The 12,179-nt window shown below is 47.7% G+C and overlaps 1 protein-coding gene across 1 annotated transcript; it reads right to left on the reverse strand.

The window, feature by feature from the left end:
* Position 1: 1 nt before the first annotated feature.
* Positions 2-12,022, reverse strand: HDAC3 (histone deacetylase 3). Its single transcript, XM_029215829.1, has 15 exons — positions 11,921-12,022; positions 11,731-11,813; positions 10,261-10,403; positions 8,004-8,085; positions 7,816-7,872; positions 7,641-7,696; positions 7,118-7,251; positions 6,541-6,621; positions 6,041-6,114; positions 5,827-5,891; positions 4,528-4,617; positions 4,344-4,402; positions 4,006-4,085; positions 3,537-3,694; positions 2-655 (listed from the first exon to the last, which is right to left on the reverse strand). Exons 1-15 carry the CDS (start codon positions 11,973-11,975, stop codon positions 586-588), a joined length of 1,287 nt encoding a protein of 428 aa, XP_029071662.1. The 5' UTR covers positions 11,976-12,022; the 3' UTR covers positions 2-585.
* Positions 12,023-12,179: the final 157 nt, after the last annotated feature.

A 12,179-nucleotide genomic window follows, 5' to 3' on the forward strand; every position in this document is an offset into this window, starting at 1 on the left:
AAAAGGTACAAAAAATACCAACTTGGTTTATTGAATAAAAAGGGTGGTAAAATGGACATAAAGCCAGAAGTCAGAACAGGACATTTTCACATCCTCCCCGATCTCAAAACTGCACTTCCCATCATCTGGGTTAAGGTGTTAGGGAGCCAGAGCCCCCTAAAATCCCTTACTCTTCACCTGCACTGGAAACAAGGCCCGCATTAGGAGAACCCAGGAGGAAGTCAAAGGCAACCTTACTCCTGTCTACCCCCTCACCCCTAAAGTCTCTGGGTTAGAGGGAAGTAGGGAAGGAATAAGTGAGCCAGAAGGGCTGGGACTGGCCTCTAGGGCTCACCGCCCAAGATGTCCTAGAGATGGCTATCCTTGTCCCCATCCAATCCCTAATAGGTACCATTCTCAGACCTTGGGAGGGAGAAAAGAGGGGATAGTTGGTTCCAGAACAAGATGTGGTCTCCAAACCCTCCCCCAGCGTTGGTAAAAGCCCTGAGAGTAACCTGACCAGGGGTGGAAGAGCCACACCTTTTCCCTCCCACCCAACCAAGAGGTAAAAAGGAATATCTGGGGACACAGCAAGCCCAGCCACTCTTAAATCTCCACGTCGCTTTCCTTGTCATTGTCATGGTCTCCATCATAGAATTCATTGGGTGCCTCTGGCCTACAAAGCAAGGAAAGAGAGAAAGAGAGGTCAGGTTCCCACTCTCCAAGTTCCAATCTTCTCCCACATAGGTACCCTCTCTGGAGCCATTTCTCAGGCCCCCATTGTCAGGGAACCACTCCTCTCCTTCTGCTGGTGGAGACCGACTGCTATTCATTCATGCATTCATATAGTCAATAAACATTTACTGACAGACTGCTCTGTGCCAGACACTGTCATAAGCCTTAGCAGTAGAGAATCAATCGGACAAAATTTCTGCCTATCCTCAAAAAACTCACCGAATAAATGAGACTGACAATAACTAACAAAGTAAAAACATAAATATGGTAATTTCAGATGGTGGAAAGCACTATGAATAAAATGAAATAAAGGGATGTGACTGAGCGTGATGGGAGGAAACAGGTAAAATTTCAGATAGGATTATCAGGAGAGGCTGTTCTAACAAGGTAAGACCTGAAGTCTGAGAAGAAGCTGGACAGGCAAAGACATCAGGAAGACCATTCCAAGCTGCAAGAAAACCAAGTACAGAAGTTATAAGGTGGACGGAGACTGATATATTCCAGTGAGAAAAGGAGGTCAAGATGGCTAGGGGAAGTGTGCACAGACGATGGTCATTAGAGATGAGACCAGGGACATAGGTAAGGGCCTTTTAAAGCATGCAGGGCCTTTTAAAGGCACCGTCAGAAATTTGGATTTTCTTCTAAGTGCAATGGAAAGGAGCATTTTTAGCAGAGGAGTGATATACTATAAACCTGTAGTGAGCAAAGGGATGTGAAAGCAACACAAGGTCCCATAAGTACTCAATACTGCTCTCTTTCTTTTTGGAAAACTATTCTCTGGGAGAATATGTATAACTGAATTATCCTGCCCATGGCTGATAACTGAGAAAGAAGGAAGAAAGTCATCAAAGAGAAGCCGGGGAACAAAGTCAGGAAAGGCCCCTCTGCCTGGAAAGCAATGTCTCAGTTACCTCTAAGTGCACAAGGGTTAAAGGTGAGGAGTCAGAGACTCGAGTTTGAATCTCAGCCCTGATATTTAGCTAGCTGTGGGACTTTCAGAAAGTTATTTAGCCTCTCTGAGCCTTAGATTCCTCTTCTGGTAATTTAAGAATAGCGCCTCTCAGAGTTGTCTTATGGCAAGAGACTGATGACAGGATGACATTGTATCATGTATGTTTTAATATAAAGCACTCAGTAACAGTCTGCTGCTTAGCAAACCCACAAAAAGTGGTAAAACTTATTACTACACTGCAAATGATATGCAAGCTGGAGCTATAGGCATCAAAGAAAAGGAGCTCAGTGGGTGGTCTGATGGTAGGGCTTAGGACAGGAAGAGGCCTGAGGCTTCTGCTGGCTCTTGAGAGCAGGCTGTATAATGCAGAAACTAGGCCCAGATACCAGCCTGGAACTACAGATAAAAATAAAACAAACTTTGCCAAAAGGAAGAACTTAAAAACAGATTTTTAAGAAAATCAATTTCTAAAAGTCAAGCCCCAGAGACCTGGAGAAGTTGAGAAGGAGATGAGGGGTCAAAAAGGATCCCTGAGGCCAGATGTTCAGATACTTCCTCAACCAAGAGAGAAAATAAGGGGTTACTCATGGAGGAGAAGGGTTGGAGTGGTCCCAAGGGTCTAAGCAGTAGAGCCCAGGTCCAGAGGAGAGATCTGAAAGCCTGAACTCTAAGAAAGAGAGAAGATTCTGGAAGGGACTGAGAAGCCCATCAGACTCTGCAGCAGAGCCAGATCAAACATCTAACAGTGCATGGGAGCAGGACCAGGTGTCCTACAAGCGTCCAGCTGTGGTTATCCCCCAGTCACGTAAGGAAATCTGTTCTCTATTAAGTGCATCTGTTTCTGCACTTCTGGGTTCTGCTGTTTTTTCCCTTCATTTTTCAGAAAAGCCTGGTTTGGGGTTTTTTAAAAAGTCTATTCTAGTCTTTTTTCCCCCCTATTCAGTGCATCTGTAAATATTTTAATATGTATCTCAGAAAGGTAAAGACATAAAAACACACACACGTACATAATACAACTGAGAAAATTAACAGAGGAAAGAAATCTAAGGGCCTTTCAAGAGCAGTACATGGGCAGTGACCTGTCCAGCTTAGAATCTGGAAGGAGTGAGTAAAATGCTGGCAAGAATATAAACTGTTACAGACTTTATGGAAGGCAATTTGGCAACAAATAAAAAAATTTTTAGTGCACACGGCCTTTGACCTAGCAACAACAATTCCAGGAATCTCACCCACTCAAACAAGCATGCAAAGATGTATATGGACGGGGATTCACTTCCATACTCTTTGTAATATGGATAAAATGGGAAATAATGTAAATGCCTGTCAATGGCGCTTGGTTAAATTATGCTACATCCACACAATGGAACATTATACAGCTAATAAAATAATGAAGCAGATTTTTATATATATTGGCATGGAAAGATACACTGTTACGTTAAAAAAAAAGTTGGAAATTGTAGAACATGTATAGAGTAATCCAATTTGTATTAAAAAAAAAAAAGACTGCACAACTCTGAAAATGAGTGTATGTGTGCCCTTGTGTTTACATGTGAATGTTAAATAGTACAGTTGTAATCTACAGAAAAAATCTGCAAAGATAGAAATCAAACTATTAACATTGGATACTTTGTGAAACGGGTCTGGGATCATGTAAAAGCAAACTGAACATATTTTGGTGCTGTTTAAAATTTTTACAACAAACACATGTTACTTACGTCATTAGAAGCAGGGCAGAAAAGTGTGGGATTGCCACATACCAAAGGAGGTAAGCCAAGGACAATTAGGCTAATGCCCTCTAATGTACTTTTTCCCTCTTAACCTCCCCAAAAAGCTTGTGGGAATCCCTTGCTCTCAAGTCCCTGCCCCAGACCTGCTGTAGTTCTCCTCGGGACCCCTCTCCTCCGCGTCAGCCTCATCAGTCCTGTCATAGGTCAGGAGGTCTGCCGGCACATCGTGAATCTGGACACTAGGTGCGTGGTTCAGCATCTTCAGGTTTTCAAAGATTGTCTGGCGGATCTGGTCCAGATACTGGTTGGGGATGAAGAATAGACAGTGAGCAGCTCCCAGGGATTCCCAGGGCATCTATGCTTCTAACTGCCTTTTGCCCCTACTGTCCTAGTTTCAATCCCACCTCGCATCTTAGTTTGAGTCTCCCAGCTGTTAACTGTCCCTCCTCCCAACCCTGACTGCTTCTGCTTTAACCTGGGCTGCCTCCTAGCTGAGAACAGTGACAGTGATGGCTGAGAACTTCTTTTCTTCCCTGGTTTCTCTGACTTCCCACATCCTGGACCTCTCCTGGGCTCCCCCGCCCTGGTGCTCAGCTTCTCCGAGCTGCTGACCTGGCGTGAGTTCTGATTCTCGATGCGGGTGCTGACATCTGGATGGAGCGTGAAGTCCGGGGCAAAGTACTCAAAGTATTCTTGGGGGAAAAGGAGATTAGGAGGAGACGTTATGGCTCAGATAGAGGCAGGCAGGTCCCAAGACTTGCCACTCCCTTTCCTTTCCATCCGAAACCCCTACGTAATAGCTGCCCAACCTTTTCCCTGACCTGGGTCCAGGGGTTTAGTCTGCAGAGCTCTGAGAAAGTCAAGCTTTCCACCTGCTTTCAAACCAGGCCATTTTGGGGTCTTGTGAAAATGGCCTTCCTGTTCTGGAGGCATCATGGGGTGGTCCTTACCACTGTAGGGAAGCTCCTCACTAATGGCCTCTTCTACTAGCAGCGATGTCTCATACGTCCTGAAACAAACCAGCAGAGGGGGGCGGGCTGAACAAGTGGGCTGAAGGGCCCACCTGGCCATCTCTCAGGGAGCCCCTAGCTCACACTGGACAAGGGGGAGGAGGAAAAATGGGGGCGTGCTCACCAACAGCGGGCAACATTCCGGACAGTATAGCCACCACCACCCAGCACCAGCAGAGGGATATTGAAGCTCTTGACATATTCAACACACTCCCTGTTAAGAGGAACAGGTGGCAGAAGTTACCAAAAGCCAAAGTACACGCTTCTAGATATTGCCTGGAAAGGTGCACAAGGAAACTAGAAATGTTCTCTATCTTGATCTAGGCAGTGAAAATCACTAAGTTATATCCCTGAGATTTGCGCACTTTATTATCCACATGTTGTGTCTCAATAAAAACTTTAAAATAGGGTGCACTCCTACCTCTGTCCTGCTCAGCACCCACCCTGGCACCCGACCTGTTAATCAACTGTTCTCACCAAGGCACCAGCAAGTGCTGCCAGTTTAGCCACCAAAATATAACTCAAATCGTCTGCTTCTCGCCACCAACCGCCTCCTCCAACTTGGCATCCTGCCTACACAATACCAATAGCTTCCTAACTGCACCTCCCACTTCCACTCCTGTGTACCGCACCCCCCGCCCCCCCAAACCTTTCTCCATTCAGCACTCAGAGCGGTCACTTTAAAATACAAGCTGGATCATATCACTTCCCTGTTTAAAACCTGTCTAAAGTTTCCCATCACATCTGAAATATAATCCAGACTCCTTACCAGGGTCTAAAGGCTCTGCACAACCCCACCACTGCCGACTTCTCAGACCTCACCTCAAACCACCTGCAGCCTGCTCTCCCTGTCCCTACCTTGTTGGTTTTACTTCATCTCCTCCACTATACCAGCTCTGCCCTGTCTCAGAGCCTCTGCATGGGTCCTTCTCACTGCTTGGGATAGACCTCCCTCTGCTCCTTTTATGGCTCGCTCCTTTTAGCCTCCAGGTCTCAGCTCAGAATTTTGGGAAATTCTTTCCAAATCGTGCTATCTAAAGTAGGTTCTCCATTGTTATCCTGTGTCTTAGCTTTCTATCTTTTTCCTTCACAGAATTTATAACTATCTACCTGTCTTGTTTGCTTACTTATTTTTTGTCTGTTTCCTAGGCTAAACTGTAAACTCCATGGGAGTTTCCCCACTGCATCCCCATCTCCTAGTACAATGCCTGGAACATAATAGGTGCTTAACAAAAACCTACTGTGAATGAATGACCAACTGGGGAACACTGTTTAAGGTGACATTTCTGGTTCAAAGTACAACATGTAGCTATTTCTGAGTCCCAAAAGGAGGTGAGGTCCATTCCCCAACTACTCCCATTCCATGTATTGAGGCCCAAGGCCACGTGAAAACCTGGGGGAGTGGAAGGAGGGCAGGTCTCACCCATGTCCTCGAATGCTGAGGTTGAAGCAGCCCAATCGATCACAGCCCAGAGAGTCAGCTCCACACTGCAAAAATCAAAACCCAAGGGGGCTACAGTGAGATAACTACTCAGAATGTCACAGATGTCCTTCACTTCCCTTCCCCCACCAGCAGCCTCCTCTTTCCTGCTCTCTTCCCTCAAGCCCAGTGCCTGAGGAGGCACTGACAGTATTACCTGGAGCACAATGCACGTGGGTTGGTAGAAGTCCACCACCTGGTTGATAACTGGCTGGAAAAGGTGCTTGTAACCTGGGAGAGGGCCAAAGATGGGCACCTGGCACCCCAAGGGGATGGGGAGACAGGGAACAAAAGGAAAAAGGGGGTTCAGAGAGCGTGGAGCCCAGGAACGGGTGGCAGAAGTTACCAAAAGCCAAAGTATACGCTTCTAGATGTTGCCCCAGGAATGGGGCAACCCAAAGGGGCAACCATTGGTTCTGAACTTCTAGGTGGGGTCTGATGAACTTCTGGAGTGACTGATGGAAGCCAATGACCCTTTTCCCAGAAAAATGCACATACAATATGTTGCACACAATTTCCGGGGAATTCATGGTCCCTCTGAAGGCCATTCATCCTTAAGGACACCTGGCCCAACAGTAGACATCATCAGGCAGAAGAGGTTAACTCAAGGAGAGAGAGAAGGAGCCTAGTGAGCGGGGAGAAGACTTCAGTACATACTCTGGTCATCAATGCCATCCCGCAGGGGCACATTGAGGCAGTAGTAGCGGCCACTCTCTGCTCCAACTTCATACATGTCACCTGTAGGGAAGTGGGGGGTGGGAGTGGCAGCGGTACCCGGGAGGTATCTACAACCCAGCCGCTTCAACCCCAACTGTACTCCGAGGGCCTCTCACTCCATCTATGTGCGCCCACCACTCACTCCCTCGAACCACTAAGTCCCCTGCAGCTTGCATTCATTCAACAGATACTTTTGGAGGGCCTACCATGAGCCAAGCTGGGAGCGAGGCACTGGGGATACAGCAGTAAAGAGAACTAACGAAATGATTGAAATCCCACCAAGCTTATGTTCTTGGGAGGTAGGCATGATAAGGTGGGAGGCAGTTAACAAAACAAAACACCACAATAAATTCAAACAGCAGTGAGTGCTCTGAAAAAACCAAGCAGAGTGATGTGACAGAGTAACGGGGTGATCAGGAAAGGCTTCTCCAAGGAGGGGGCCATCTGAGGCTGAGGAGGAGAAAGTCATGGTAAGAGCTGAAGAGTATGAAGGGGACAGATGTTCCTATTCCCATACCTGTGCCAGGGAAGAAGTAGTTTCCATATTTGTGGAAGGACACTGTCATGACCCGGTCCGTGAGGTAGAAGGCTTCCTGAACCCCGTCACCGTGGTGGATGTCAATATCAATGTAGAGCACCCGAGGGTGGTACCTGGGGTGAGGGCAAAGCCAGGGTCTGAGGCAGAGGTGAACCCCAGGAGGAAAACCCCCCAGCCCACTCCTCCCAAACACAAGGTCTGGAATTATGAAGAGTCTACATTGGCCCAAGTCACCTGAAACCTAATACCACCAGTTCCCTAAGGGCAACCCTGGGGCTCCAGCCTGGAGGCAGGGACAGGAGAGGGATGTGCAGAGAAGGCTGAAATGTGAGCAGGCAGCGGGGAATCTGCAGCAGAGCACAGGAAGAGGCAGCCTGAGAAAAGCATCAAGAACTTGGGAAAAGCTAGTGTGGGGTGGAGGTCAGGGTCAGGGCCAGGGCAGTCTCAGACCTCCTCAGCCAAGAGCCTCTTAAGTCCCCCCATCTCCTCCCAGGCTACTTACTTGAGCAGCTCCAGGATGCCAATCACAATGTCATTGACATAGCAGAAGCCAGAAGCCTATGGTAAGAGAGTGGTCTTACAGAGAGGAACGACTCCTCCACCCAGCTGCCCCCTAGTGTCATCCTGACCTCCTACCCTACAGTAGCTGTTGTCTTCCCCATCTCCTCCTCACTCACCTCAAACTTCTTGGCATGGTGCAGACCACCAGCCCAGTTAATGGCAATATCACAGATCTGAAAGACAAACACCCAACTCACAGTCCTTCTCCTGCCCACCGCCAAAGCTGGGAGCTCCGGATCAGGGTTAAGGCCTTGGATTCAGGGACCCACAGGAAGGGGGAAATAGGACTCGGGGCTATGGTCACCTTGTTGTTCAGCTGGGTTGCTCCTTGCAGAGATGCGCCTGTGTAACGGGAGCAGAACTCAAAGAGCCCGGGAAACACTGGGCTGCAGGAAGAAGAGCAAGTTGGAGCCCTTTTACCTTCGTCCACTCCCTTCCTACACCTCTCTCCCTACCCCAAAGCCCTCTGATCTCCATGCTTCAATAACCCCCCTGCCCCTCCTACATACCTGGGTTATCTGCAAATTTATTTGACAAATATTTTGGACCAAACCATGTACTGAGCCTTGTGCGAGGCACTGGATGGGAAGTAGGGAAGCCCAGTGGTAGTATTCCCTAGCTGCACAAAGAGCATTTACGGCCCCAGCTGTGGCCTGAGGGCTGACTCTGCATTCCCAGATCTATAAAGTGAACTCAGAAATAGCAGCAGCAATAACACAAAAAAACAAGAAACCTCCCAAGACAGCATGTAACTGAAAAACCCAATGGGCAGGGCAGCGTGTGCAGGACAGACCACTGCGACTGGTGTGGTCAAGAAAGGCTTCATGGCATGAAGCTTCATGGTGGTGTGAAGGCTGAGAAGGCCTTGGTGAGGCTGAATGGGGAACAAAGGGTATTCCAGGAAGACACCCTGCGCAGCAGGGGTGTGGGGATAAGGTTGGGAAGGTGCTCAGGGCCAGCCTGAGGAGTTGGCCTCTATCCTCCAGCCCAGGCTGCTTCTATTGGTAGGATCTTTCAGGGAAACAGATTAGTGTAGTGTTTAAAAACCTAGGCTCTGGATCTGAATCCTGCCACCTCCACTGACCAGTTATGTGACTCAGGTTAAGTTACCAAAATCTCCTCAAATTTCAGTTTATGTACTTATGCCTACCATCAGGAAAAGGACTAGTACATCTCACGGGTGGTGTGAGAATTAGGTGGATATACCAGTATTCCTTGGCACAGCAGAATAAGTACTCAATAAACTGTAGCTGTTGTAGGAAACTATAGGATCAACAACCACGTTTCTTCAAAAAATAAATTCAAAGGAGAGAAGGAAACATTATAGGTTAAAAGTCTTAAGAGACGTAGCAACCAAATATAATATGTGGACCTTGTTTAAATCTTAATTAAAGTAATTTAACTGCAAAAAGGAAAAAATTTGAGACGACTGGAGAAATTTAAGTACTGATTGCATATTTGATGATATGAAGGAATTACTGTTAATTTTTCAGGTGTGATGATATTGTTCACTTTCTTTAAAAGAGTATCATTTGGAGATATATAGTAAAGTATTTATGGATAAAAGGGTGTGACATCTGGAATTTGCTTTAAAATAATCTAACATGGGAGGATATAGACGAAGTAAGATTAGCCATTTGCTCTAAGTGTTGTAGCTCAGTGATAGATACATGCGGGTTCACCGTACTTTCAGAAATGTTTGAAATTTTCCCTAACAAAAAGTTTAGAAATGAATTGTGTAGATGGCAGCTGTTGTGGTCACTATATTTTTGTGGATGTAGACTAGAATGGAAGCAAGGATCATGGCTTATCTTTGTTGTCCACCTTCTTCCCACAGGGCCTAACTCTGAGTCTACTTCTTATGATATGAGTTCAACGTAAATGTGGTAGTGTCTAATCACTCTCTTGCTTTTTAAAACCCTTTGATGACTTCCCCCTACTCAAGAGGTTAAAAACCCCAATTCATAATAGGGCTGTTTACTTTTCAAAGGCCCTACCTATCTCTTTAGCCTCGATTCAGATCACTCTCAGATTCTGTGGGTGGCCTTTTTTCTGTTCCTCAAATAAGTCTCACTCTGTCCTACCACAGACCCTTAGCACATGTTGTCCCTACTGCCCAAGACATTCTTCCCCTCACCCTCCATCCTCCCAACTACCTTTCCTCTAATTACCTCCTACTTTCTTTAGATCTCAGCTCAATCTTTATTATTTCCTCTAGGAAGCCTCCACTGACCAGCCCCTGCCCAGGCTACAGAATTCTCCCATGTATACACTCTCATAGTCTGTCATATACGTCTCCTTCAGAGGCCTTAGCACAAGTGCAATATTAAACTTGTTTTGTTGTTGTTGATCACTGCGTCCCTAGCATTTAGCACAGGGCCTGGCCTAGAGCCAATGACCAATAAATATTTGTTGAATAAACGAGTAAATGATGATTCATTGACAAGTATTCCCCCTCCATCATATCTTCCCACTGCTGCCACAAGACCTCACTCAAGTACTCTCATTGAAATGCCTGGCAACAAGGTGTCTGGCATCAAAGGTCCCAGTCCTCCCCTCACCAGTCATCGCCCACGTTGAAGGCATTAAGGCTCTTGGTGAAGCCTTGCATATTGGTGGGGCTGACTCTCTGCAGGAAGTCGATGTAGTCCTCAGAGTGGAAGCGGCACATGTCATGCTGGGAGGCCTGGTATGGCTTGAAGACCTCGGATGGAAACACAAGGTGAACCCAGGCAGGCTCAGTCCCACTCACTGGGCTGAGACTGCCCACACTGAGCCCAGACTTGGGGACTGTCCAAAACTACACACAGCAGTCCCCTCGCCCCCCAATCCCTGTTATTCTATGAGACAAATGTCAGTGAAGAGAGACTCTGATTAGCTTGGTGGTTTATTATGATCAAGCCCCCTAAAGACCACTGGGCTTGCCTTTTCCATCCCACCTCCAGCCCAGCCTTTCCTACCTTCTCAAACCTTAACCCCCTTCCACCTGCCCTGTTCCTTGGATCTCCTATTCCTGATTCTCTTCATACTCATCTCCCCTGGGCTCTGATTCTGTCCACTCTCTCCTCTGAGTTCTTCTTAATTTTGGAATCAAATAATATGGGACACACGACAACCTTCTAATTAAAACCCAAGATGCCCAGGTGCTAATAAGCCAGAGATTTATTATCTTTTGAGTGGTTCACACACTTCTTTAGAAATTGGACAAGAGCAAAAAGTTTTTCTCTCCCCAGAAAATGCTCAAAGGCACATACTGGCAAACAATTTCAAGAGAGTCAGGGATTCATGCACTAACATCACCTCAGTCTTTTCTACGACCAATTAACTTGTCTGTGCCTCAGCACAAGCAGTGGACACTCATTCATACTGTTGACTAATTCCCCTTGCAATGCATCAGGGCCGAGCAATATGTTATAATCACATATCACTGCTATAAATTCCAGGTCAGGAACAGACAGCATGTGTATATCCAGGAGATGGAGGGATACATAGTAATTAAGTATAACTATGTGTGTGTGGTGGGGGCGGGGCGGGTGGTATTCTAGGTTGAAAAGGGAATACCCAGGACATCTCCTTCTGTCCTACACACATACACATTTACACAGAGGGCTGCAAAGTCCTCCCTGGAGCTCTAGCTTGGAGGTGGAGAGAAGGTATGGGAATGAGGGTAAACCTCACATCCAGATACAGTGATCCAGCCGCCTTCCCTTCTTTGAGGCCACAGAACTGCCCTAAGATGCTGGGGAGGGAAAAATTTTGTGTCTTCAAACCAGCCCCACTCCACCCTACCCCTAGGCCAAGAGTTGGTCCACTTGAGGTCAAAAGATGGCCGACCTAAGGTGGAAAAGTATCTCTCATTAAGTCAGTGGATGCACCCACCAACACTCTGCATATGGGGGTGCTCCTGGTTCCTTCTACCCCCCCCACACTCTAGGGGTGGGTCGCTCTTGGTGCATTCAGTGCAGCCTACCCATCCCTAGGGCCGCAGCTCCTCCCCAACCTCAATCCCCAGCAGAAGCCGCGAGACTCACGATCATCTTCTTATAGAGACCGTAGTGCAGGACCAGACTATGGGTCAATGCCAAGCGATGGGGCTTCATAGGGTGACCAGCCCCTGGGGGTGAGAGAAGAGAGTTCGTCAGTACTCATTCCTGGAGTTGTAGCCCCGACCTCGAAACCTCCGCGTCCCGAAATCCCTCGCCTACAACCTTGTTCCCTCACCGTAGTGGAAGTTGCCCACGTCGGGGTCGTAGAAATAGGCCACAGTCTTGGCCATGGTGCCGGCGGGACCAGGCCCAGCGCCTCCGCCGCCAGCCTGGCCGCCTGCCCCACCCCCGGTCCTGCGTGCTGCGTAAGCACGCAGCCTGCCTCTGCGGAACTGGGAGACCCAAGCCGGCCTCCCTTAGGCCACGCCCAGGCCACGCCCCCTGCGGAGTTCCGCCCTCGCCTTGCTACGCCCTTCTAGGTTCTGGGGCGTGAG

Source organism: Monodon monoceros, unplaced genomic scaffold, assembly GCF_005190385.1.
Source record: "Monodon monoceros isolate NGI ecotype Baffin Bay Population unplaced genomic scaffold, NGI_Narwhal_1 Super_Scaffold_12, whole genome shotgun sequence".
Classification (NCBI taxonomy): Eukaryota; Metazoa; Chordata; class Mammalia; order Artiodactyla; family Monodontidae; genus Monodon; species Monodon monoceros.

What these genes read in the sequence shown, in the direction of transcription:
- HDAC3 (XM_029215829.1), bottom strand. Translation starts at nt 11,975, where the DNA reads ATGGCCAAGACTGTGGCCTATTTCTACGACCCCGACGTGGGCAACTTC. An exon ending in GGATGGCATTGATGACCAGA is followed by an intron (nt 6,115 to 6,540) that starts GTATGTACTGAA and finishes GCCCTCTCCCAG; the next exon opens with GTTACAAGCACCTTTTCCAG. An exon ending in CCCGAGGAGAACTACAGCAG is followed by an intron (nt 656 to 3,536) that starts GTCTGGGGCAGG and finishes CTTGCTTTGTAG; the next exon opens with GCCAGAGGCACCCAATGAAT.